The sequence below is a fragment of the Molossus molossus genome, unplaced genomic scaffold (assembly GCF_014108415.1).
Source record: "Molossus molossus isolate mMolMol1 unplaced genomic scaffold, mMolMol1.p scaffold_m16_p_4, whole genome shotgun sequence".
NCBI classification, from domain to species: Eukaryota; Metazoa; Chordata; class Mammalia; order Chiroptera; family Molossidae; genus Molossus; species Molossus molossus.
This window is the reverse complement of record NW_023425377.1, coordinates 80663678-80690656: the sequence shown is the minus strand read 5'-3', so window position 1 is coordinate 80690656 and position 26979 is coordinate 80663678. Positions and strand designations below refer to the sequence as shown.

The window sequence follows — 26979 nt, the reverse complement described above, 5'->3', positions numbered from 1 at the left end:
CGCACCGCGCTGCTGAGGAGCCTGGGCCACCCAGCTCGGCCGGCTGGCCGCACGGCCACGGCCACGGCGGAGGCCGAGAGGTAACGACGCGCGCGCCTTCGCCTACTGCCGCCGCCACGCGCCCGGCCCTGTGGCCCCACCCCCGCGGACCCCCTGCTCCGACACCCAGTGGACCCTCGCACCCCGCCTATCTCCGCACCTCAGACCTACTACCCCTACAGCCCACACTCTGGACCCCCGCACCCCAGAATCCTGTGTCCGTACAACCCGCGAACTCCCATACTCCGAACCCTGCTAACTCCTCCGGCACTGATCCTGCAATCCACCCCGTTGCTCCAACACTTCCCTGACTCCTATGCTCCGACTCCACTACACCCACAGCCCACTGACACCCATACTCTAGACTCCTACTCCTCACCCCCTTCTCCCTTCTCTCCAGACCTTGCCACCCAGTAACCCCCAAACTTAGGCCTTGCCACATTTCACACCCACTGATCCCCACATTCCAGGCTAGCTGCTCACAGTGATCCCTCACTCCAGACCCTGCTGCCCCCATTGTCCACTTAGCCCCACCCCACTCCATCCTGTGCTCAAACACATTGCTCACTCCCCCTGACACTCACCCCTCTCCTGGAGCCCCGCATCTGCCTACCTGGTCCCTTTATCCCTCCCACAGTGACACACACATTCCCCGTCCCGTTCGTGGTCCTGGAGGTCTTGGAGGGCTCAGCCGGTAGTGGGGAGCTTTGAGTAGGGAAGGGGTGTGCAGCAAGGAGAGGCCTCATCTGGGGTGACCTGTTGCAGGGTGCTGCTCAGGAACTCCTGGCTCTCAGCCTGGCTTCACCCTCTGCCTTCCGCCCTTACCACTGGCTTTGTTTTCTGGAAACACTTCAGATTCTGGAGAGGTGGTAGGAGGTCTGTGCACTGGCCACAATGATCCTTCCACTGATTCCTTCCCTACCTGGAAGGCACATACCCTACCCTCTCTGCCCCAACTTTCTTTCAGGAGTTAGGGGCTGGAGGCCTAAGAGAAAGCCTTGTGGTGATGTCCTGGGCAGGCATTGTTTGCAGAAAATGGCCCTGGAGAGTTTCCTGCATGTAGGTGGAATGTGGCATTTTTTCCTCAGTGCCTTCCATGGGGGCACCCAGGCCTGGTCATGTCTGGGATTCCCCTGGTGGCTGCTTGTCCATCCAGTGGTGCTCCATCTGTTGTGGCTCCAGCTCCCTGGGTCCTCTTGTTCCTATCGTGGGGTCGGGGGTTGTTGGCAGGACACAGACAGTCTTCATTGGCATTTACAGGCCCCAGGCTCAGCGGTGTAAGATAAGTGGGAAAGCACAAAGCTCCCATCAAGGGGAAAACCACCAGCCAGGAGCTGCTCTGACCCAGGAAGGGGTGGCTGTAGCAGGGGATGGAGTCACCTCTGTGAAGAACAGATTGTGAGTCAAGCCCACAGGTTTGAAAGGAGGAAGTTTGCTGTGGTTGCCAGTAGTTAGTTTCTGTTTTTCTCTATCTCCACCAAATTGTGCTCTGAGAAGGAAACCGCTGTGGATTTTGCAGGCTAATGGGCGGGGGCGGGGGCTGGGTGCAGTGTCCCCAAGTGCTCACACTGGCTCATGGGCCTCCCTGGAGTCTCCAGGACCCCAGGTATTTGTCCCTCTTCCTCCACCACCAGCCCCTGGCATGTGGGTTCTGTGGCCTTGCCTCAGGAACAGAATGGGAGAGCTGCTTGGGGTAGGGGATGAGTCCGATCTCAAGTAAGGGGACCATTTGTGTCTGCTGCATGTGGAGGTGTGACCTTGTGGCAAGAGTGGGGAGGCTATCTAGAAGGAGCTGACTGGATTCTCCACCACAGCAGTAGGTGACGGGACAGGTCTGGGTTTTCTGTGCATCATTGGCAGTCAGCCTTTCTCATAAAGTGGCTTGTTGCCTGGTTCCACTCCCTCTAATTTCTCTGAAGCAGATGGTGACGGGCATCTCATTACCTGGCTCTGGGCATCCCTGTGCTGTGACAACAACCCTGTGTAGACTGACTTCTTAACTGTTGGTTCTGGTTCCATCTGACTGTCCTTCTGATTATATAGTAATTACCTCTGGGTGGCAAGAGGATGCAGGTGAAGTTTTTTAAAACTGAAAATCTTCCTATGTGCTCATCCCAGCTTTGGGCGAGCCAGCACGCTGGCCAATAATTTTGGAAGCAAGCCAGCTGAAAGGAGTCCCGGATAGCTGTGGATCCACTTGTCTGTGAGGATTTATTTACAGGTCTGTCTGAGCAAGGTTCCTACAAGGTTGAATTTAGGGACAGTGGCATCTTCCCTGGGATACCACTTGTCCCATGATTAATTTTGCTGACCCTTCTGAGCCCCCACGAGCTGCCCCCAGGTAACCCCAGGACCAACAGGGTTCCTCATCGTTGTGGTTGGGTCCCTGTCTTGGCACATCCTTTTTGGGACCTGAAAACCCAGAGGTGAGTAGGCAGGGTAGGAAGCTGAGCTAGAAGCAGGAGAGGTGGGTCATCTTTGGAGCTGGATGCAGGGTGCAGGGTGGCCAGGAGCTTTCAGCCTTCAGGCCTCCATGATGTTGCGTGGGTTGGCACCTTTGTTTTAACCCTAATGGGGAAGGCAGGTCCTTGTAAAGGAGCCCAGCATATGGTTGGGGTCTGGTTCTGCTGGTGGAGCAGTAGAGGGGGCTTCGTTCTATGTCAGTGGTTGCTGTCATGCCCAATGGAAATCTTGCTGTCGTGAGCTCCAGTCGCCTGGTGGAGACTGTCCCTGCAGGGGGTATCTCTCCATTCTGGCACAACTCTGGGTTCCTGAGCCAAGACCTGGGTGGTCTGGAAGGCTCCTGCCTTGAGCAGTTCCATGTTTGTCTCCTCCCCATTTCTGGAGCCTTGCTGGGCCTCTTCCTGAGTCCTCATTGCACAGATGAGGAAGTCAAGACTTGAGTAGCCTGCTGAAGTGAGGAAGATTTGGCTTTGATGAAGCTTCTTGGTAAACAGGGTGCAACGGTTCTGGGGCCCAGCCCAAGTTGTGCCCCTACCTGGTTATGTTACCCACCTTCTCTCCAGCTCTTGTCTGGGATCCCCTCCTCTAAAATGCCAGAGGGCATCGTGATGTCCTCTCCTCAGAGTCTTCCTCATTGAAGCCAGCCCACCCAGGACGGGTCCTTTCTCATCCAGGACTCAGTGGCAAGCATGGTTGGAGGGCACATCATGGTAAAAAGCAGTCTTATTGCCCTGGCTGGTTTGCTCAGTGGTTAGAGCTTCAGCTCACAGACCAAAGAGTCACAGGTTTGATCGTGGTCAAGGGCATGTGCCTTAGTCAGTTGGGTCCCCAGTGAGATTGTGTGGGAAGCAACTGATTGATGTGTTTTTCTCACATCGATGTTTCTCTCTCTCTCTCTCCCCCTCCCTCCTTCCCTCCCTCACACTTTATCTGAAGATAAATGGAAAAATATCCTCTGGTGAGGATTAAAAAAAAAAAGCAGTCTTGTTTATTGTAACTGCTTGTCGGTCTGTGTCCAAAGCCAAATGAAGTAGTAGTGCACCAGATACAGGATGCAGTCTGCTTCTAGGTTATAACTCAAGCTCTACAGAAACGTGTTGACATGAGGAGGGAGAACTGAGGCTGGCAGAGTGACTGCAGGCTTGAGAAGGTTCCCATTGAGGGCAGGGCAAGCACTGCCCACTTGGGGTGCAGCCACCCTAGTGGATGAGGACCAGAGGGCACAGGGCTCACTGTGCCTGGCCCTGCAGGACAGGACTTCTTTTTTTTTTTTTTTTAACCTCACCCGAGGACATTTTTCCATTTTTTTGTTCAGATAGAGTGGGAGGGAGAGAGAGAGAGCGAAACATCGACGTGAAAGGGACACATCGAGTGGTTGCCACCCACATGACCCAACCAGGGCCGGGGACAAACCGCAACCGAGGTACGCTCCCCTAGCGGGAACTGCACCTAGGTCTCTCTGGACCGCAGGTCAATGCTCTAACCGTTGAGCCAAACCGACCAGGGCCAGGGCAGGACTCCTGTCCTTTCGGCAGCTTTCCCTTCAGAAGCAAGAGTTTGGCAGAACATACTTGGAAGACTGGAAGAGCTGCCTGTGGTCCTTGGGCCTGACCTGCCCATAGCCTCTCCAGCCAGCAGCAGGCAGGGGTCCCAGGTGCAGGTCGGGTGCCCAAGATAGTCTAGGGTCATCCTCAGTTCTGGGTTATGGTAGGGTCCGGGGTGGTCTGGAGTGGGCGATAGCTATTTAGAAAGGAGAGGTATATATAATATGTCATTATGTACCATAACTTAAGGTCAGTGATTCACCTTAGAGTCTTAAAAAAAAAAGTTATGCTTGAAGTTAATCTCTCACTTATTTGGAAATATTCCTCTACGGACTCTAGGTTGCATGGCAGCATTGCTGTAGGGCCCCCAGCCTCCACAGGGACCTTGTCTTGGAGGTAACCCTGAGATGGCAAGGGTGACTTGTTCATCGAGGGGGTCTCTGCTTGCTGTGGTCTCACTAGGGGCAGGATGATGGGCATAAGAGGAGGCTCTGTTAGGCTGGACAGTGGGTACCCGGTGGCCACCCTAAGGAGCAGGTCTTGACCGCCAGGAAGAGAGAGAGGCCTGTGGATGGGGTCCTAGACCTCAATCCTCAGGTCAGCCAGTACCTCTCAAGTTTTTCCAAGTTCACATGGGCACCTTGGGGACTAGAAATCCCACACAGCATTATGGGCTGGGGGCTCATGAAGAGATCAGCACAGACCCTTGGGGCTCATTGCTTCTAGAAAGGTTCCTGGACTGGTCTTTTTGTTGTTGTTAATTCTCACGTAAGGATATTTTTTTCATTCATTGATTCTTAGAGAGTGGAAGGGAGGGAGGGGAAAGAGAGAGAGACATTGATGTGAGAGACACGTTGATTGGTTGTCTCTGCATGTGCCTCGACTGGGAATTGAACTCGCAGCCCTTCAGTGCATGGGCTGACGCTGTAACCAGTGAGCTACACTGGCCAGGGCCCTGGTCTGGTCTTTACAGACCCTGTCCCATGTGGTGAGTGAGGCCACCCTGGGTCTCAAGGACCTCCCAGGGACAGGGCTTTCCTCACAGCAACCCCTGTTGTAACAACCACAGATGTCCTAAGGTCTCAGGGCAGAGCCCAGAAAGAACATCCCGCTCTTGGCCCCAGGAATTGGAAGTCTAAGGAAAGAGGTGGGGAGGGGACTGAGGAAGCCTGCCTCCTGGGAATGAGACCCCTAAGCTCCTCTTCACCCTCCTGGTCTTGTTCCCACCTCTAGGCTGTCAAAGGCAGAGTCATACCTGTGGCCCTGCTTTCTTTGGTTTTCTGTACCGGCTGGGCACTGCCCTCCCTGTTTTAGGAGAGCACAGAGTGCAGTGGACAGGACAGCTGCTTTGCTCTCCTCCCTCCAAAGCACTCTGGGGCCAGCGGGGAGTCCAGCCCTGCTGGCCCCAGTGTGCTTTGTAGCTTGTGCCCCTTGTCTGGAATGCTGCAGGGGGTTGCCAGGTGCCTCTCAACCCCAGGCTTGAGCTTCCCCATCTGATGTGGTCACGATGGTACCTGGCTCATGGGCAGTGACAGTTGCTTGGGGAGGACAGGTACTCAAGACCCCCAGTGATGCTGGTAGCCCAGAAATTGAGCTTCATGGATAGTTGTATGCCAGTATCCTCGTTAAAAACCAAAACACAACAGGTGAAAGTCACTGTAATGAATTTTACTTAACTCATTATATTTAAACGTAACAGGTGAGAGTCAGCTTGTTCGTTCTTCTTTCAGTGTGTATTTTACATAGGGTTCACACTATTTGGACAGTTTTAAGAAATAGACAGATTTGGCCCTGGCCAGATGGCTCAGCTCATTGAGCATGGTCCCATACACCAAAAGGTGGTGGATTCAATCTCTGCTTGGGGGTGGGCGGGAGGCAACCGATTGATTTCCTCCTCTTTCTCTAAAAAATCTATATTTTTTTTTTATCCTCACCCGAGGACATTTTTCCAAATGTCCATCTGGACATTTTTTGTTCAGATAGAGTGGGAGGGAGGGAGAGGAAGAGAGAGAGAGAGAGAAACATTGACGGGAAAGGGACACATTGAGTGGCTGCCTCCCACATGACCCAACCAGGGACGGGGACAAACTGCAACTGAGGTACATGCCTTTAGCGGGAACCGAACCCAGGTCTCTCTGGACCGCAGGCTGACGCTCTAACCGCTGAGCCAAACCAGCCAGGGCTAAAAATTGATCTTTTAAAAATGCACAGATTTTAGTAGAAAATGGTACCCTTGGGACTAGCAAGTCCTGCTGAGAAGTCTGTCAGCCCTGCTCTGGGTTCTACATTGCCTGCATAGGCCTTCGCCTGAATGTGCTGGGAGCAGAGCAGCTTTGTAGAGGTGTGGCCAGATGCAACAATGCAGGTGTCCAGCCAAATTTAGTTTCAGAGAAACAACCCAAAATTGCTTGATAAAAGTATGTCCCAAATGCTGCGTAGGATACTTACACTAAAAGCTATTTGATACTTATTAGGTTGTTGTGGTAACGGTACCTGCATGCTTAAGCCTGGGTGGCTGTGCGGGGTGTACTGAGCTTGGGTTTTGGTTTGGGTTGGACGACTGGCCAACCAGGTGGGAGGTGAAACCCTCATGACTGAATGATGGCTCCTAATCCAGTTGCTTGGCATTCCCTGGCTGTAGGTCCCCAGGCTCTACCCTGCCGTTGGCACCAGCATCTTGGGGGTAGGCTAGAAATCTGGGTTTTTAGCAGCACCTCGGGTGATTTGATGCAGCCTTGGCATTGGAGGCTGTTCTGTTCCATCCCAGGGCTGATCTTGTGGGATCAAAGTTAGAGTGCTGCCTGTTCACCAGTATGAGACAACTGTATTGCCGCATCCGTGGCCAGAGACAGGGCTAGGCAGCTCTGAAGTCTTGAGGTCTTTAAGTGGTCACCAGTGCTGCCTGGGCCTCCAGTGTGAGGAGGGTGGCCCTGGAGTGTGCCCTGGGGGGTTGGCTCCTTGAACCTCCTGATGTGTGAGCCCTGTGAGCCCTGCACAGGTGAGCAGGAGCCCCATGTGTACATAGGTGAACAGGAGCTGTGCAATCACTTTGACCAGGTTTGAAGCACTTGGGTGTGGCTGTGTGGGCTCATCGCCCCTGGACCTGGGGATCAGACCTGTCCTGGGTGGTTGTGGAGACCCTCTGTGTACCCTCAGTTTCACCCAGGGCCTCTGGGAAGGGCTGAGGCTGGGCAAGTTGGTGTTGAGTTCTCACATAGCCAAGAGTCAGCCCCTCTTCCTCTCCCCACTGGCCACTTTCTATGCCTGTTATTTTCTGTGGGTGCACATCTCTGATTCTTTTGTGACAGAAGCCTGTTAAACAGGGCCCAAGAGCAGGAGATGTGGCTCTTGCAGTAACCCTGAGTGCCAGCTGAACTTTGATCTGTACAGGGACAAGCCCTGTTCTCCAGGCTGCCAGCCAGAGTCACACTCACTATGAGTTTTTTATTTTTTTTCTTTATTGATTTTATAGAGAGAAGAAGGGAGAAGGAGAGAGAGATGGAAACATCAATGAGAGAGAACATCGTTTGGCCACCTCCTGCATGCCCCTCTCTGGGGATCAGGCCCACAACCTGGGCATGTGTCCTGATCGGGAATCAAACCAGCGACCTCTTTTTTTTTTTTAATTCTTCACCCCAGGATAGTTTCCTATTTATCATTAGATAGAATGGGAGGGAAGGAGGGAGAGAGAGACAGAGAGAAACATCCGTGTGATAGAGCCACATCGACTGGTTGCATCCCGCACGACCCCGACCAGGGCCGGGGATGAACTACAACTGAGGTACGTGCCCTTGACCAGAATCGAACCTGCGACTCATTGGTCCGCAGACCGATGCTCCAACCGCTGAGCCAAATCGGCCAGGGCCAAATCAGCGACTTCTTGGTGCATGGGTCGATGCTCAACCACCGAGCCACACTGGCCGGACTCACTATGCATTTTTAAAAAATTGATTTCAGAGAGAGGAAGGGAGAGAGGGGGAGAGAGAGAAACCTCAATATGAAATATCGATTGATTGCCTCCCACATTCGCCCCGACCTGGCATTGAACCCGAAACCTGGGTATGTGCCCTGACTGGGAATCAAACCTGCCACCTTTTGGTGCATAGGATGTCGTTCCAACCAACTAAGCCACTGTTCAGAGCTTACCATGAGTTTTAAACAGCTTTATTGAGATACCACATGCTCCCCTTTTTATTTGCGATATAATCCACAGACCATAAAATCACTGACATGGACACCTCAGTGGTTTATAGTACATTGTATAACCAGTGCCTCTGTCTAATTCCAGAAAGTCCCATCATCCCAAAAGGCACCCTGCCCCCGCCTTAGCAGCCACTCTCCATCCCCTTCCCCAGCCCCTGACAACCATGAATTTACTTCTTGTCTCTGGATTTTCTTGTTCTGGACAGTTCGCATAAATGGAATCACGCTCTGTGTGAGATCTTTTTGTTTGTTTGTCTTCTTCATTGATTTTAGAGAGAAAGGGAGAGGGGGGAGAGAGAGAGAGAAACATCAATGAGAGAGAACATCAGTTAGCTGCCTCCTGCATGCCCCACACCGGGGATCGGGCCCACAACCAGGGCATGTGCTCTGACCAGGAAATGAACTGACAATCTCTTGGTACGTGGGTTGATGCTCAACCACTAAGCTACACTGGCCCGGCTGTGTGGTCCTTTGTATCTGGCTTTTCTCATTGAGCATTATGTGTTCAAGGTCCATTCCTATCATAGCAAGTGTTGGTGCTTTGCTTGGTTTCGTAGCTAAGGAAAATTCCAGTGTGTGGATGGAGCACATTGTGTTTATCTGTTCATTAGGTGATGGACCTTTGGGCTGTGTCCACCTTTTGGCGTTTGTGAATCATGCTATGTAAACCTTATGCACAGGTTTGTGTAGACATGTGTCTTTTGTTCTTTTGGGTGTACACTCAGTAGTTGGGTTACTGGATCGTTGGTGTGTCTGTGTTGAACTTTTTGAGGACCTGCTGACTATTTCCCACAGTGATTGCATCATTTTACTCCCTGCCCCCAACTCATGTTTCAGTGTCTGTGCCCTGGCTTCTCTTCAGGCCAGTTCTCCTGTCCTGGGCTCTGACCCTTTATCATGTCATCTCTGCCCTCTCAGAGTCAGGGAACCCTGACCAGTTTCTAGAACCCCACTTGTCTGCTGCCCTGCACTTTCCAGAAAGCCAGAAGTTCTGAGCGAGTGCCAGTCCACCAGTCACTGCGATGGCACTGGCTGGGTCCTATACTTTGAAACTTTCATGGGCAGACAGCGTGCCAGCCTGTGGCCTTTGGTTGTGGCAAGTTTTGTGGCCAGGTATCCTTGAGTACTCTCCTAAGGTGTGTTTGGTGTCTTCAAGTGACTGAAAGGACCAGGACCTGGTGTCCCGGCAAGTGAGACCACAAAACCAACATCCTGTTCTTGGTATTTTTAAGTAGCAAAAACAAAGTGTGCACATTGAAGAAAACAAAGCATAAAAGACTGCTTTTGAAAAACCACTCAACACCCAAGAAGTGGGAGTCATTTACAGTGGAGATTCTCCAGACACCTGAAAAACACTAGTGTGTTTATAAATGGGACCTGGCACACTGTAGACCTAGATCCCCTCTGTCCCAGGCTGTGTCCACTCCTGCCTGTCAGCTTTCAGCCAGTTCGCAGTCCAGTCCTGAAGTGGTGCTTCTGAGAATTGTGGGTGAGGGTTCTGGGAGGAAGGCCACACAGGAGTGCACTGGGTGTGAGGTCCCAGGCGGGTATGCTGGGCCTTAGCCAGCCTGCCCTTCGAAGGACAGCTGCCCAGCATCTTCGTTGTTGACTTAGTTGGCCTGATCCTCAGTCTAGTGATGTGCTTAGTTCTGGGGACATGTCTGATTTGAAGGGTGTCTTACCTGAAAGGAACTGGCTGGCCCTCTCTCCTTCCTGCATGTGGTCAGGGTTGGCCTGTAGAGGTGATGCTGGGTCCATCCCAGTAAAATTGGGGAGCTCTGGGCAGGGTGTCACTTACATGTGTTGTGGTGTTTGCAGCTGTCTCAGTGGCCCTTTCATTTCCTCCAACATAGGTCCCACCAGAGTTTCTGGCCATGAGGCTTCCAACCCTGCATGTTCCCAAGCTTTGCATTTGTTCAGACCTACCCCACTCTGACATGACAGCTCTGAGAGGAGAGGCGGAAGCCTGAGAGCACCTCCCTACCCACCTATCCCCACCATGGCTGGGTTTAGGAAATGCAAAAACATTGTTTTCATTGTGCTCACTGGGAGGGAAGAAAGTAGATTCAGGCCTGAGAAGGGTGTATTGGGCGGGGGGAGTCCTGATCTGGAGCCCCAGCCCCTGGGATCATTTCCTGGGCTCTTACTCATCTGCAGGGACAGCTTTGTGGGGCTGCACCATTTGCCACTTCCTTTCTGTTCATGGGTTGTGCGGAGGGTGGGGACAGTGCTGCACCTGCATGGCTGTCACTAGTCCTGGTTTGGCTGCTCCTCTGGGTTGTATGGCCTGGATAAAGAGCCTCATTTACCTAAATGTCATTGTTTTTGTTTGCATCAAAGTCCCCATTTCCCACATTCTCACTGCTACTGAATTTACTTTTTGTTGTTAATTCTTACCTGAGGATATTTTTCCATTGATTTTCAGATAGAGTGGGAGGGAGAGAAGGAGGGAAGAGGGGGGAGGAGAGAGAGAGAAACATCCATGTGAGGGACATCGATTTGTTGCCTCCCACATGACCCTAACCAGGGCCAGGGATCGAACTGCAACTGAGATACATGCCCTTGATCAGAATTGAACTGACAACTCTTTGGTCCATGGGCTGATTCTCTAACCACAGATCCACATGGCCAGGGCATGAGGTTTGGTTTTTTTATTTTTTTTATTTTTATTTTTTTTATCCTCACCCGAGGACATTTTTCCACCTTTTTGTTCAGGTAGAGTGGGAGGGAGAGAGAGGAACAGAGAGAGAGAGAGAAACATCGATGCGAAAGGAACACATCGAGTGGCTGCCACCCACACAACCGAGCAGGGCCGGGGACAAACTGCAACCGAGGTATGCGCCCTTAGCGGGAACCGAACCCGGGTCTCAGGACTGCAGGCCGACGCTCTAACCGCTGAGCCAAACCGGCCAGGGCTGGTTTTTTTAAAATATATTTTTCTTTATTGATTTGAGAGAGAGAGAGAGATAGAAACATCGATGAGAGAGAACATCGATTGGCCACCTCCTGCATGCCCCCTACCAGGAATCGAGCCCACAAACTGGGCATGTGCCCTGACCAGGAATCGAACCGGTGACCTTTTTGGTGCATGGGTTGATGCTCAACCACTGAGCCACACCGGCCGGGTACGGTTTGGGTTTTTTGGTTTTTTTTTTAATCCTCACCCAAGGATAATCTTTCACATTTTGTTCAGATGTGGGGTTGGAGGGGGGAAACTGACGTGAAAGGGACACATCGAGTGGCTGCCACCTGCACAACCCAACCAGGGCCAGGGACAAACTGCAAACGAGGTACGCACCCCCAGTGGGAACCGAACCAGGGTCTCTCCGGACTTCAGGCCGACGTTCTTAACCACTGAGCCAAACTGGCCAGGGCAAGGTTTGGGTTTTTTTAAATAAATTTTATTTTAGAACAGCTTTAGATATACATAATTCTTGTGAAGCTGATGCAGATTGTCATGTCCCTACACCCAGGCCCTCTGTTCACACCTTTCGTCAGTGTGGTACCTTTGTCACAGCTTATGAGCCAGGACTGAGGCATAATTAATAAATTTACCCACATTTCCTTAGTTTCCCCTAATGGCCTCTCTCTGCCCCTGGACCCCATATGACAGTCAGTTGTCCCATCCCTTAGGTCCCTTTAATTGAGTTGGAGGTTCCCTCATTTTCTTTTCAGTTCTTTAGACGGAAATTTTCAGATGCTCCCAAATGTAGAGAGACTACAGTGTTCCTCACCTCACCTCTGTGGATGCCCTGGACCATCTCTTGTCCTGCAGGACATCTCCAGTCTGGGGTTTCTGGGGTTTCACCTTAGGTCTCTGCTGCCGCTAACTCTGTGCCAGAGTGCTGGTTGGGTATCTCTAACTGAGAAGTCCTTCTTTGAGGCCACAAGTCCAAAATCAAGGTGTCGTAGGGCTACGTTCCCTTCCTAAGGCTCAGTGGTGTGGGGGGAAGTCCTTTGGCCTATTCTAGCTTCCAGTTATTGCCAGAGTTTCTTGGCTTGTGGCTAGATCTCTCCACTCTCTGCCTCCTTTGTTACATGGCTTTCCTTTCCTATGTGTGTCTGTCTTCTCTTCTCATAAGGACACCAGTCACAGATCAGTACCCACCCTAATTTGTAAACAAGGTCACATGCCCAGATACCAGGAGTTAGGGGACCTTGTTGGGGACACATCTCAGCACACACCAAGGACTGATACAGTGCTGGATCCATAGTTACACTGGGTAGCAGAAATGCCCAGGATGGGCCTGGCCTGACTAGGACAAGGGGCCTTCAGGTACCATCACACGGGGTGGGACACTTCTTCCCCCTTGACGGACAATTAGCTCAGTGCAAGGTGTGGATGAGGGCTTGACCAGGTGTCTGTGGGGAATGGCCAGCATTGTCAGGAGCACACTCTGAGATGATGGGATGTGCCAGAGGTACTCTGTCCAGGACTGTGCACCAGCCCTAGGCAGTGACACCAGTGTCTGTCAAGCCTCATATCCTGCTCTCCCAGCCTCCCTCATTTTCTTTTCAGCTCTTTAGACGGAAATTTTTAGATGCTCCCAAATGTAGAGAGACTACAGTGTTCCCCATCCCACCTCGTGGGCCCATGACCTGGCCCAAGTTACTGACATTTGCCCAATAAACTCAGTCCCCTCCCATGTTCTCTGTAGCACTGCAGCAGGTTCTCTGGAACCCCATGTCACTAATCATGACTGATGCCTGCAGTCAATACGAGTCCAGAGCTTTTACACACCAAGGCCACTCTCGTGTCCCTAGCTGTCTGGAAGATACACTTTACTACTCAGACTTGTTGCTTGACTTTTGTTGCTGTGGTTTGAGGTTGCAGAGTTTGTAGAACTAAACTCACCTTTTTGTAATCTTAATTTTGAAAATGTTTCAAGTCTGTTGAAGGTGTGCAAGAAAAGTATCTGATACCCTCTGCTCCTTGTGGGCTCACTGTCACTTGTGGCCATGTTTGCTTTTCCCGAACTATGTGAGACTATCCTGCCACCTTGTGATCAACCTCTGTGATCTCTGGCCCTCTCCCAAGAGCATCGACGTGTATAGTCTACTTTTCTCTGACGGTGCAATGACAGCTGTCCCTTCTCACAGGCCTTTCTCCTTCCTCCATCCATTCCTGGTCAGGACTTCAAGCAGGAACTCTGAATGCCCTCTGGGGTGGCATTGACTGGCACCCACCAATATGTGATCTCGGGCCACCTGCTTGGTACACTCAGTCCCATGTCCATGCTGCCTGCTTGTTGATGGTACTTTCGCCCGGGTCTGGCAATCTCCTTTCTCTTTGTCACTTGGTACATTAAGATCCATTTATGCTTAATCCTTTTCCATACTGACCTTGTCCCCAGGGGCTGGGCGGGTGGTTTCTGTGCAGTTATTGTGGGGCACTTCCTTCCTCTCTGACATGACGTGATGTTGCATGTGCCCTAGGACTTTACAGCTACACACCTAGGGTGGGCACGTTTCCCCAGTCTGGGTCCCTCTGGGACAGTAGTGCGCATATAGCAGGACGTGGCACACTGGGTCCTCATGGCTCCGGGCGCCATGTTGCTGGGCCCAGATGAATCCTGGGGAGGAGGCCCCTGCCTCTACATGTCACCAAGTCCTCTGGCAGAAGTGGGCTCTTAGTGTGCAGGGATGCACGTGTCCAGAGTTGTCTGGAAGGGGCTGTATTCTGGATCACCTGAGTCTGGGTGCTTCCAAGGCTACACTCACAATAGGGTCCACCGTGCACTGTAGGGCCAGGCGACCTGTGAGGGGTCACCCCCCACCAGAGGGAGGCTGCCCACACCTTCCTCAGACTTGCTCTGGCTCTGTTCTGGGGCTATGCTAGTGATGTCAGCCAGGGACTGTGACATCACTGACTACTGAAGGTGATCAGAGAAGGGGGTTCCTGGGGCCCATGCAGGGGAGCTAGCCCCTGGCCCTGACAAGATGGAGGACCCCAAAAAGAACAGGGCAGGTAACTCACCTGAGGTGCGCACAGCCCTGACATGGAGCATTCTCTTCAAGACCCGCTCAGTGTGGACACAGGCGGGACAACAGCTTCCAGGGGCTGCCTAGGGATCATATCATCGTGGAACTGAATTTGGGCATGAGGGTCCACGTCGAGCCCACACCCCTGGAGGGCCTTCCCTCTGTGGGGGAAGCTGGGAGCTGAACTTGGGGGCATGCTAGTGCGGTTGAGGCTAAAGGTGGAATAGGAGGTCCTCTCCTCCAGGATAATTACTTTTAACTTTTGGCCCTGCACTGAGGTTAGACACTCCATTCCTCTGAGGCCTTAGGTCACCTGCTTCTGCCCAGATTTGCTAGGCTGGGCATTCAGCTCTGGTCCTAGCCCTGCCTCAGGCTCTCTTCCCACAGACAGGTACTTGACTATCCTCCTGCAGGTCCCATCTGGCTCAGAGTGTCTGGGAGAAGACCCAGAATGCCCCCTTGTGGCTGGTGGTTGGTGGGATGGTGCCTTCCAGAGCATTTGCAAGTCTGTACTACCTGTTGGGTCTGGGGTGGTGGCTCTTGTTTGTGGGGTGGGTAAGGGCTGGTGTCCTTGGAGAGGGGTCAGGCTCCTCACCTGCCTCCTTGTGCCCGCTGTCCTCTGCAGGCAGTGTCTGCATACCTGCCCTGTGTAAGGGGGCTGCATAGGGCCTGGACACACTGCAATAGGGAATCACTGGGATTATGTTGGGGGCCCAGGCAGGGCAGCTTGTGTGCTGGATTCTTTAGTCTTGGCTGGCTGCTGTCTCCCTGCAGCTGGCTGAGGCAAGGTAGGTTTGTCACATACCTCCGTGCTCACAGGGCCACGGCCCTTCTTCTTGGCTGTGCCCAAGCCCAAGGGTCACATGCAGGTCAGGCACCTCCTTGTGCTCCGTTATGTGTGCAGCCCCTCTGGAGAGAACTGTAAGCATGAACATGTGTGAGTTGTGCACGTTTTGTGAGCATAGAGGGGTATGCATGCATGTGAGTGTGTAAGCACAGATGTGCACACGTATCTGAGAGTACAGGAAGTTGTGTATGTGCACTGTGCCTCTGTGTCCCTGCTATATTGTGGTGCCACTTCTCCACGAACACATGGCTGGGCTTCTCCTCTATGGGGTGCTTGCCTTTTCTAGCTCTGAGGCTCGGGCCTGCCATTCCCAGAACCAGAGCCAAGAGACAACAGTAGGCTCTGTCCTTGGCCTGGTTCTTAGAGGGCCTCACTCTTGTCCCCTTTCGTCATCCTCAGGACCCCATTCCAGCCTCAGGGTAAGGGAGCCCTGGGTCATGGATTGAGATCACTTTGGGATCCTCACCCCCAAGGCCTCATGGTGTCACCATGTTCAAGTCACTACTACTCACATTAGTAGCTGGTCAGGCCCTTGGTCAGTGCTGGGGAGGGAGCTCTGTGTTCTGTCCTCTTCCCTCTTGAAAGGGGCTGTGGGTGGGGTGGCTCTTGATCCTTTCTGCATCCAAGTTGGGGCTCCTCACCTAGTTCTGGGGCTTCTGTCACTTGATTGACCTTTACCCTTCCCAGTGCACTTATCTTTGGGCTGTGTTATGGGCCAGCATGCAACAATGCACATCTTACACCACCTTGACACATGGGATTCATGATGGCCTCTGCCCCTCAGAAAGTCACAGGTCTCACTTGTGCCTTCAGAGGTCTTTCCGGAATGCCATCCTGCTGTGCCAGCCCATCAGTTAATATCACCCTGCTGGGCTGTGCTCTGGACTCTGGGTTGTATTGTGGACAGGTGGGTGGGTGGGTCTCACTCTTCTAACCTGTGTCTCTGTTTTTTCCCCAGCTGGGAGCCACGAGATTTGAGGCAGTGGGACCTGTCAACAGAATGTGTCCTCCCCCTGCATGTGACCTTGAGGCCACCGAGATGAGTGCCGCTACCTGGCCCTTGCGAGCCCCCATGTCTCACTAGCCAGGAGTCCTCCAGGTGCCATGGTGTTCTAGCCCCATAGAGCCGCCCGTGACCTCAGGTCTCCACAGACCCGGGATTTGTACAGCAGCAGAGTCACCGTGGAGAGGCCGGGGTACCACAAACTTATGGATTTTGACAAGAAAGGAGGGAAAGGGGAGTCAGAGGAGGGCCGGAGAATGTCCAAGGCCGGCGGCCGGACCAGCCACAGCGTCCGGAGCACGGGGACCAGTTCAGGGGTCCTGATGGTGGGCCCCAACTTCCGGGTCGGGAAGAAGATAGGCTGTGGCAACTTCGGGGAACTCCGGCTAGGTGAGCCCCGCTCATTTGTGTTCAGGGGATGGGGTCGGGGGGAAGCTGCCCAATGGGGTCATGGTCACTTGCAGATGATCTCCCTGAACATTGTGACCAGGACGCCGCAGGTAAGTGTGTGTGAGTTTCTGTTCCCTGAGGAGGAAGTTGGGCAAGAGGAGTAGACTCCCCGATCTCACCCTTGTGTGTCTGATGAACAGCTCTGTTGGGATTCAAGCCCACACATGGGAGGGCCGACATAGAAGCCACCAATGTCTAAGCTGGTGCACTGTTTAGCAGTTGGCTGTAAGGAGCTATAGACAGCCCCAGGTTTGGGGTTTTTGAGCCCATGTACTATTAGGGGTTGTGGCCCAGCTCTGTCTGCTGGTGGGAGGGACATGCAGAGCAGGCATTGGGTCGTCACATCAGTAACTAAGACTGTGGTGGGCAAGGGAGAGACAAGCACTTTCCCAGAGCATGAGGCCCCACAAGCCCAGCCCACATAGCCGCATGGTAGCCAATTCTTCAGCTTCCCCTGGACATAGCTACCCTGCTGCCCCATTAGGATATATGTGTATGTGCACAAGCATGTCCCTGGGCCCAGTCTTGATCTGCAGCCGGTGGGGGTGGGGAGGTCTGTACGGCTTTGGGAACTCAGCATCATGAGTCCTGTTCTTGGGTGTTGGGAGCAGCAGCCTAAATGGTCCAGGTCTGCACAGACAGATGAAAGGGCATATGTAGGGGGATGTGAGGCAAAACATTTTTTTAAATTGAAGTATGTGTTCTTTTCTGCCTGGCTTTTGCTCAGCACGTTTTTGAGAATATCCATGTTGTCATGTGTGTTAGTAGCTAGTTGCTCTTTGTTACTCTGTCCATTTGTATGACTACACCCCATTTTGTTCGTCTGTTCTCCTGCTCAGGGATATTCGGCTGTGTCCAGATTTTGGCTGTGAATAAAGCTGCCCTGAGCATCCTTCTCCAAATCTTGTGTATGAGTGTTTTTATTAAAGCACTGGGTCGTGGGGGACGTATGTCTTAAGAGAAACTGCCACACCGATTTCCGGAGTGGTTGTACACTTTGATCTCCTGCAGGCAGCATATGGTAGTTCTGGGTATCCCACATCCTCACCAGCACTTGAGACTGTCAGGCTTTTCCTTGTTAGTAGGTGTAAAGTGCTGTCTCTAAATTTTATTTGCATTTTCTTGATAACTAATGTCGAGCATTGTCCTCCTGTGTATAATGTATCTATTTCTCTGTTTGGAAGATATTCTTTGGTTTCAGATTTTGATTCTGCATTGTTTAGGTTTGGTTTTCTTTGTGTTTATGCTGCTTGGGATTCATTGGGCTTCTTGGATCTGTATATTGACACTTTATTATTAAATTTGGAAACACTTTGGCCATTATTTCTTCAAATATTTTTTTCTGCTTTAGTTATATTCTCTTCTCATTCTCAGACTCCAATTACGCATATGTTAGAAGTGTTTGATGCTGCTGTTCCACGGTTCCTCAAGCCCCTTTCCATGTTCTTCCTGTCTTTTTCTCTCTTTGCTTCAGATTGGATAGTTTTATTGTTCTGCTATAAGTTCACCCTTTTTCTCTGTGTCCAATCTATTGTTGGGGCCATCCAGTGAATTTTTCATTTCATACACAGTGTTTTTCACTTCCCTTTGACTCCCTTATTTTTCTCTTGAGATTTCTCATCTGCTTGTTCATTTTGCCAATTTTTTTTCTTTAAACCCTTGAACATACTTGTAGATGTTATAAATGCCCACTTGTGGTGACTTTGACTTTGTTTTTCCTTATTACAGTACTATTTTTCTCCTTGTTCATATGTCTAGTAACGTTTTATTGTATGTTGGACGTTGTAGGTGCCCCATGTCACAGACTTTTTATCTTGACTCTGTCAGGGACTGATTTTGGCTTTGTTCGGGCGGGCTGAGAGCAAACATTACTCAAGGGCTGGAGTTGCCCCTCTTCCCACGTGTGGGCTTTCTGGGTTCTTAGCCTAAGGTTGGAGGAGTTCAGGGAGGCTTCCCTGCTCTAGATGACTGCATCTCTAAGTGTCTTCTCATCTTGTGTGGCCTCTGGAATCTTCCTGCTGTTCACAGCCGCTTGGGAGTTGTTCTCTGCCAGGCCTTGCAGACTCGCTTTCTGCAAGCATAGATAAAACTGATAACAGAAGCATTGGTGAGGCTTTCAGAGCCCATAGCACCTGAACTCCCCCAGAGACCTATAAATCCATAGACTTCAGATGCCTGTGTGTGTGTACACACACACACACACACACACACACATGTGCTCACTTTATTAATGTTTTTATTGATTTCTAGAGAGAGATGAAGGGAGAGAGAAATAGAAACGTTGATGTGAGAAACAGTGATCCACTGCCTCCTGCACGTCCCCTACTGGGAATCAAGCCTGCAACCTGGGCATGTGCCCTGACCAGGAATCGAACCGGGACCTCTCAGTTCATGGGATGACGCTCAATCCACTGAGCCACATCGGCCAGGCACGTGTACTCACTTTAAACTCAAGCTGGACTCCAAGGACTTTGGCTTTCCTAGAACTCATATGCAGTCAAAACATGAGATTTCTTCAGTAAGACAGAATAAAATGACCATTTACCATAAAGGATTGGTTAGACTTCATGAATGTTTAAAATGTTTATCACAAAACGTTAAGAGCCGGATAGGTAATCTACAGACTGGGAAGAAGTATTTTCAGAGCTCCGTTTAACAAAGCACTGGTGTCCAGGATACATGAAAGGATGACAACTTGATAATAAAGGACAGACATTCCAATTAAAAATGGGCAAGAGATTTGAACAGACACTTTGTATAAATAGACAGACAAATGGCTAGGGAGCACAGAAGGCTCCATATTTGCAGCAAAAGCCAGCAAACCTACTAGAGAAGTGACTAGCCTGCCCACAGAAAGGCCCATTGGGCAACGTTCACTGCAGCTCTGCTTGTAACAAGGATAACCCAGGTGTCCCCTGTGGTGACTGGTATGTCCCCTTGATGGGGTGGGGCATCATTCAGCTGTCAGCCACGACCATGGACACGCCTCAACACAGGAATCTTGAGCACTTCATGCCATGTGAAATTAAAGGAGCCAGGAAGGAGAGAACACATCAGATGATTCTACCTCAGTGTTGGTGGCGGTAGACCAGGAAGGGGTGTGATCACTGGCGACATTCTGTGTCTTGATAAGGGTGGGGGTTGCATAAAGTCATGCATTGACCAAAGGTCATCAAATGGCACACTTCAGATGTGTGCATTTCACAGGTAAATGCACCTTCCACAGGATAAACAGAAACTATAAGTACCCACAGAACTTGACCTGCAGGCTTGGGTATTTAGGGGCCAGGTACTGATGCCTGCAACTTTGAAGTGTATCTACAAGTCAGATTCTTGACTGATAGATATGCAACAGAACAGGTAGCAAGTTGTTCATTGTGTAATCTAGGTGGTGAGGATGTAGCTGTTCACTGCGTAGTGCCTTGAAATTTTCTGTGTTTGAAACTTCCATAATAAAATGGTGGAGGGAAAAATACAAGAGGGACACCTTTTTTTTTTTTTCATTGTTTTAGGACACCTATTTTTTTGTTGTTGTTCAGATAGAGTGGGAGAGAAAGAGAAGGAGAGAGAAACATCGACGTGAAAGGGACACATCGAGTGGCTGCCACCCACACAACCAACCAGGGCCGGGGACGAACTGCAACCGAGGTACATGCCCTTAGCGGGAACTGAACCCAGGTCTCTGGACTGCAGGCCAATGCTCTAACCGCTGAGCCAAACTGGCCAGGGCAGGACACCTATTTTTTATCAAAATCCAAGAACTAGGACTAGAAGGAGGCTGTCTTACCCTGCTAGTGGGTATCTGTGAAAAGCTTTGTGTTATAACAACTGGGCATCTCCTCTCACCTCTTCTGTGATGACAGTGGTGAGGAGTGGAAATACAGGGTAAGAAATGGAGAAAGAAGAAATACAACTGTGCCCAGTCCCTGATCACACCTGCGGGCAGCCAGAGTAATCTTCGTAAGCAAGTAGAGGAAAATGAGTTTAGCAAGCTGCTGGTCGTACCAGCACAGAAGCCAACTGTATTTCTCTTCTTGAGCAACAGTTGGACAATAAAGATTTTAAAACAATGCCAATCGTAAGAGTGCGAAAACTCATCAAGTGTCTCTGGAATAAATCTAACAAAGACTGGACAAGCTCTCTGAGAGCCACAAAGCATTCCTGGGAGCAGTTCATTCCCAGGGGTGGATGGGACAGTTCAGTGTGAGTTATTACGTCCTCCGGTTCTGCTGCAGACTCCAAGACACCCTGCTGGGCTCTCAGGAAGTCAATAAGCTGACTCTGAACCACCATGGAAACCAAGTCCCTACAATAGCCACAGCAGAGTGGAAGACATACTGCTGGGTGCCTCAGTGATGTGGACACCTCTGCACACCCCAGGATGGGGCAGTGACCATGACTAGTGGAGCAGACTAATACTGTCATCAACCTCTGAGGTAGAACACAGTGGTGTCTGCTGACACATGGGTGGGGCAGGAATAGCTAGAGTGCTCATACCACCCTGACTGTCCAGCTGCAGCAGGCAGAGTAAGGTGAGGCCTAGAGGTGCAGACACAGCGTGGGGCCACATTCGTGGTGTTCAGGACCCGGTGGTGGTCAAGACAGGACAACTCTTGGAGGGGCCAATGGACCAGAGATGGTTACTGCATGCACAGTAACTCAAATGCACACAAGGGGCTGGGCAGGGTAGCCCCTGTTTATGGGGCAGGTCACCCAGCCACATACTACTGTAGCTGGACCTTGTGGAACTCTGCTAGTGTTAGAAACTGTAATAGGTGAAAAACTAGACTTCATCATGTTCTGGAACTCGTGTTTGTGTAGTTCTGTGAGGTTGGGCATGTTAACTTCTTGGGCACCTGGAGGTCCTGGTGGGAGGCCTCAGCAAGGCCTGCCCCAGGTGGTCTCTGCCCTGCTGGGCTCTGTTGCCTGAAGAAGCCAGCCTGGGCTCTCCTGCCTGCTGGCACCAAGGGCAGGGTCTCATCTGACATAGCCGGCATGGTAGGGGATATCCCAGCAGTAGGGTGGGGGTGCAGGAGGAGGGAGGGCACAGGGCCACTGGGGTGAATCCTCTGCATGTCCTGACAAACCTCCAGGGGTAGGGGTGGGGTTTTGGTCAAGAGTCCTTACTCCACAGTCATGGGGAAGATGGGGGAGGAAGGTGCTGGAATGAACATGGTTGGGGGCAGGGGTGAGAAGCAGAGTGAGCTCCACTGGCGGGAGGGGCTCACCGGAGGGGCACATGGGCTAGTCTGGGCTATTTGCCACCACTTGTGTGCAGGTCCCATGTAGAGGCATTGAGCTGACTGCACCCAGGGAGGTCCTGGGGATGGAGTGATGGGGGAGGGAGAATTGCTTAGGGGGTATGGATGTCTTTGGTTCCCTTCACTACAGTGGGTGCTAAGAATGGCCATGGGATCTTTGTTCTATTTTTCGATGGGAGAATTGGAGCACATTGGTGTGCTTGTGGGGAGGATCCCTCTGAGAAGCTGGGGGTAGCTGCTTGAATGGGTGGAGACAGGGTTAGGGGAAGTACTTGGGTGAGCTTGGTGGGGCTGGTGGGGGGCTGGGATCTGGAATACCCAGAAGGTGGTGGGCAGGGGCTATGGAGGAGAGAGCAGCAGTAAGACAGTGTGGGAGCCCAGGATGTGAGGGTGCAGGGCAGATAGGGACACCTCAAGGAGTGCAGGTATTTTGTGGGCATTCTTTTCACTCCCAGGACCTGGGAGGACAGGGCCAAGCTCAAGGGGGCTGGCCAGGGAACAGGAGGTACCCTTTGGAGGTGGTAGGGCATGTAGGGTCTCCTGCCTCTTGGCGGGGGGAGGAATGGGGATCGGGTGGCCCTGCTGTGCTCACTTCTCTCTCCTCCACAGGAAAGAATCTCTATACAAATGAATACGTAGCTATCAAATTGGTGAGTTCAGGTTCTTCCCCACAACAGTAGACTATCCTCATGTGGAACCCATCCAGGTGGGGTCTGGGGCAGGAGGAGAGGCAATGCTACACCCCAGGTAACCCTCTACCTCATCCCCCTTGTCCCTCCAGGAGCCCATTAAGTCCCGGGCACCACAGCTGCACCTGGAGTACCGCTTCTACAAGCAGCTCAGCTCTGCAGGTACCCAGCTGGGTTAAGTGGGACAGTGTGGTGGGTGCAGGGGTCAGTGGGGAGCAGTGGGGGCCTGCTGCAGGCCCCTGTAGGCATCTGTGCATGCTCCACCCGCAGAGGGTGTCCCTCAGGTCTACTACTTTGGCCCCTGCGGGAAGTACAACGCCATGGTGCTGGAGCTGCTCGGGCCCAGCCTGGAGGACCTATTCGATCTGTGCGACCGCACATTCACGCTCAAGACTGTGCTCATGATCGCCATCCAGCTGGTGCGGGCTATGGGACCCCTGGTTGTGGGGCTCGGGAGGTGGCAGGGAGAGGAGTGGGGTGGAGCCTGGGGAAGGGAATTGGGGGAGGAGCTCTGCAGGACCTAGGCAGATGGGGACAGTGGCCCACCCACCCCTAGATCACGCGCATGGAGTATGTCCACACCAAGAGCCTCATCTACCGCGATGTGAAGCCCGAGAACTTCCTGGTGGGGCGGCCGGGCAGCAAGCGGCAGCATGCCATCCACATCATAGACTTTGGCCTGGCCAAGGAGTACATAGACCCCGAGACCAAGAAGCACATCCCCTACCGGGAGCACAAAAGCCTGACAGGCACAGCGCGCTACATGAGCATCAACACGCACCTGGGCAAGGGTAAGCAGCACACGGGCAGGGGTTGGGGTGGTGGGGGAGCACGCTGACCTGCTGTTCCCCCGCAGAGCAGAGCCGCCGTGATGATCTCGAGGCGCTGGGCCATATGTTCATGTACTTCTTGCGTGGCAGCCTGCCTTGGCAGGGGCTCAAGGTGAGCCAGGGCGTGTGTGGGTGTGGGGGTAGGTCATGGTCTCTGGTGACAGTTACAGCATTGACCACTCTGCCCCACAGGCGGACACACTCAAGGAGCGCTACCAGAAAATCGGGGACACCAAGAGGGCTACGCCTATTGAGGTGCTCTGCGAGAGCCACCCAGGTGAGGGCTGCCCCCAGCCTGTGCTCCCTGCCCATGCTGCCCCTGCTTTCGCTCCCCCCATGTGTCCCTCCCTCCCCCACATCCACCCCCAGCCCTGCTGGCTCTTCTCAGAGGAGATGGCTACGTACCTGCGCTATGTGCGGCGCCTGGACTTCTTTGAGAAGCCAGACTACGACTACCTGCGCAAGCTCTTCACAGACCTCTTCGACCGCAGCGGCTTCGTGTTTGACTATGAGTACGACTGGGCGGGAAAGGCCCTGGTACGTAGGGGCAGAACCTGGGTGTGGGGCTGTGGGGCTGGACCCTGGACATGGGGGGCTTTGCCCTACATGTTGTGAAGGATTCTGGATGTGAAGAGCTTTTCTTTGGATGGCAGGGTCTTTGGGTATGGGGGAGGTGGGACCCTGGATGTGGGACTTTAATCTGGATGTTGGGGGCGTCAGGGCATGGGCATGGAGGGAGGCAGGACCCTGGGTGTGGGGGAGCTTTACCGTATATGTGGTGGGGGCCTCTGGATGTGGGGGGTGAGACTCTGTACCTGAAGATTGTGCCAGGACATGGAGGAGGATCCAAGTTCCTGGAGCCTTTGAAGGACCCAAGAACCAGGACCCTGGTTCTTGGGGTGGAGTGGTACCCAGCCTCAGCACCCTATCCTGACACCCTTGCAGCCAACGCCCATTGGCACAGTCCATGCCGACCTGCCAGCGCAAACTCAACCTAGGGACAAAGCCCAGCTATACAGCAAAAACCAGGTGAGGTGCCAGGCCAAGGACCCCATTAACACTGGGGGAGTGGAGATTGCAGCCCACGTGACTCTCTTGCTACCTCACCCACCCAGGCACTAAACTCCACCAATGGGGAGCTGAATGCTGACGACCCCACTGCCGGTCACTCCAACGCCCCCATCACAGCACCTGCAGAGGTAGAGGTGGCGGATGACACCAAGTAAGACCCTGGGTAGTGTCTGGGGGCAGAGATGCCTTGTGCCCAGCTAGTACCCCCTTTCCACTCCACACCCAACTCGCCCCTCCCCACCTGCACCCACTTCCCATGCCTTCACTCCCCTCCAGGTGCTGCTGTTTCTTCAAGAGGAGAAAGAGGAAATCGCTGCAGAGACACAAGTGATCCTGGTGGTGGCGCCCCTCAACCTCCTGCTGCAGTCCCTGGGGAAGCTTGCCCTGGTGTTCCACAGCAAAGACATAGACTGTGGCCTAGAGCTGCCTGTCCCCATGTGGGTTACTTTCTTCACATAAGACTTTGGCTGAAATTTCTACACCTGTGTCTAGTCCTCCCTTCCAAGAGCATTAACTATTTAAAACAAGGAAAAGAAAACAGCGGCCACCTGCCCTGCGCCCCTCCTGCCATGTCTGCTGAAGTGAGTAGTGTGACCTGGAGGCCCTGGCCACCTGCGCCGTCCAGCCCACCTGCCCCAATAGTGTCATAAAGTCTAGCTCGTCTCCCTCTATCCAAAGGCCGTTTTCTCAAGGGGGCACTGTGGGGCATTGCTGCCAGGGGTGAGCCCACCCTGGGCCTCCCTAAACCAAAGGGGAAGGCGGGGTGGGAGCGGCACCCTAATCAAAATGCTGCACCAAAGCTTCAACAGCATGGCCCGCAGGTGTTCCTGCTGCACCTGCTTCAGGAGCCTGGGGCAGCCACCTGTGTGGCCACTTGGGCCAGGGCTGTGCCCGGTGTGGGGGCTTCTTGTGTCTGCACTCAGTGCCGCTGAGCTGCAGGAGACAAGCGCCTTAAAGCCCCGTCTCAGCCCACAGGTGCAGCAGCGGCCAGGCAGACACAGTCGGGCGGGCGGAGCCGCTGGGGCGTTGGCGGCGGTGTGTGCGTCTAGGTGTTGCTTTACAAAGTGTACAGAAATGGCACTTCGTTTCTCTGATGCTTCCTGGAAGCCATAGAACTTAGGGGCTTTTTTAAAAAAATAAAGGAAAATGAAACCAGTTCTGAATATAGTGTCTGGTCTTTCTGGCAGGCTTGGCTGAGAAGGACAGCAGCCCAGATGCCCACATCCCTGGGAACAGACAGGCTAGGAGGTGGTAGCTAGAGAGGAGAGGATAGAAACATAGTAACAGAACTAAAGTGAGTGTAAGAGCTGGGTTTGGTCCTGTTCTTGGGGGGTAAGCGGGGAAAAAAAACACTGTTTACTGAATGACAAGAATGGGAGAGGTCACAAATACTCCAAGTGCAGAATAGCAGGTGACCTTGCTGATTATACACATGTAGAATAAAGTGCTAAAATGGCTTGCTTTCCAGGGTACCTGTTATATCAGAATGGGGAGTCTTGAGTGCACCAAACAGCACCATGTGGAAAATGACTGTGTGTGCAGACAGGACAACTGGTTTTCTTGGTAGCTGTGGACTTGAATGTGTCTTCTCACATTCATATGTTGTCATCCAATTCCCCCAGGGGGATAGTGTTAGGAGGTGGGGCCTTTGGGATGTGATCAGGGTTAGATGACATCAAGGGTGGGACCCCCACGATAGGAAAAGACCAGCGTCTGCCCTCTTCGCCATGTGAGAATGCATCAAAAAGGCAGCCAGAAAGAGGACCCCACCAGGAACAGCCCTGCTGGTACCTTGATCTCAGACTTGCAGCCTCTTTTATTGTGAGAAATGTCTGTGTATTGTTGAGCTGCCCAGCCTGTGCTCTTCTGTTATGGCCGTATGAGCAGACTCAGATAGTAGCCAACAAGGCAACAATGAAAGTCAGCATTCTTGAAAAACATTGAATGAGATTTCCAGGTCTTTGAAACAATGACAGCCTCCTAACTGACCCTTCCAGCATTTTCTTTCCAAACAACACAGAACCACCAGAAGATAGACCAAGTATGCACAACATCCTGTTCATATTTCCCCTCTGGGATCTTGGCCTCCTATCCACTCCTGCCCCTCTGCCAGGTTGAGTGGGTACACAGGAAGGCTGGCTCACCAGGTGGCCAGAGGCAAAGGGGGATTCATAGGGAATCCAGAATGTGGCCCTCCCACCTGTGGATGGGAAACCCACCTCCCAAGGTAGAAAACCACAAAGCCCAGGAAGATGGCTAGATTTGCCCCCCAATAGCACTTCAAGGAGTGAAAGATGTTTGGATCAGAAATTCATAAACTAAGGTTAGAAATGGCCTGGAAACAGTGGCTTGAACTCAGGAAGGAAATGTGAGAAATTATTTTAGAAACAAAGAATAAAGTGCAAGGTGCCAAGACTCAGAAAGGTTTGAGGAAGGGCTTCAGAAGCAGGAGAACAAGGGCATGAAGAGAGACTGACCATGAAGGGTGAGGCTTAAAGATGATAAATTCTCGGGACCTGCAGGCAAGAAGACAAAACAGTTTACCAAGGCAAGAGAATTTGTCATCAGATACATGAAGCAAGGTGACTGGATTTTAA

The 26979-nt window shown here is 52.3% G+C and overlaps 1 protein-coding gene across 1 annotated transcript; it reads left to right on the top strand.

Annotated features, from left to right (window-relative positions):
- On the top strand, positions 1-25539 carry CSNK1G2 (casein kinase 1 gamma 2). Its single transcript, XM_036282015.1, has 12 exons — positions 1-80; positions 16037-16471; positions 22402-22442; positions 22574-22643; positions 22752-22900; positions 23038-23272; positions 23338-23423; positions 23504-23588; positions 23700-23848; positions 24257-24340; positions 24427-24533; positions 24659-25539. The coding sequence occupies exons 2-12, from the start codon at positions 16288-16290 to the stop codon at positions 24711-24713; spliced, it is 1245 nt and encodes a 414-aa protein (XP_036137908.1). The 5' UTR covers positions 1-80; positions 16037-16287; the 3' UTR covers positions 24714-25539.
- The last annotated feature ends 1440 nt before the right edge of the window (positions 25540-26979 follow it).

Excerpts from the sequence above, each read along its gene's own strand:
- CSNK1G2 (XM_036282015.1), top strand. The coding sequence starts at position 16,288 with ATGGATTTTGACAAGAAAGGAGGGAAAGGGGAGTCAGAGGAGGGCCGG. Across the intron at positions 23,273-23,337 it reads CAACACGCACCTGGGCAAGG|AGCAGAGCCGCCGTGATGAT; the intron begins GTAAGCAGCACA and ends GTTCCCCCGCAG. Across the intron at positions 23,849-24,256 it reads ACTGGGCGGGAAAGGCCCTG|CCAACGCCCATTGGCACAGT; the intron begins GTACGTAGGGGC and ends ACACCCTTGCAG.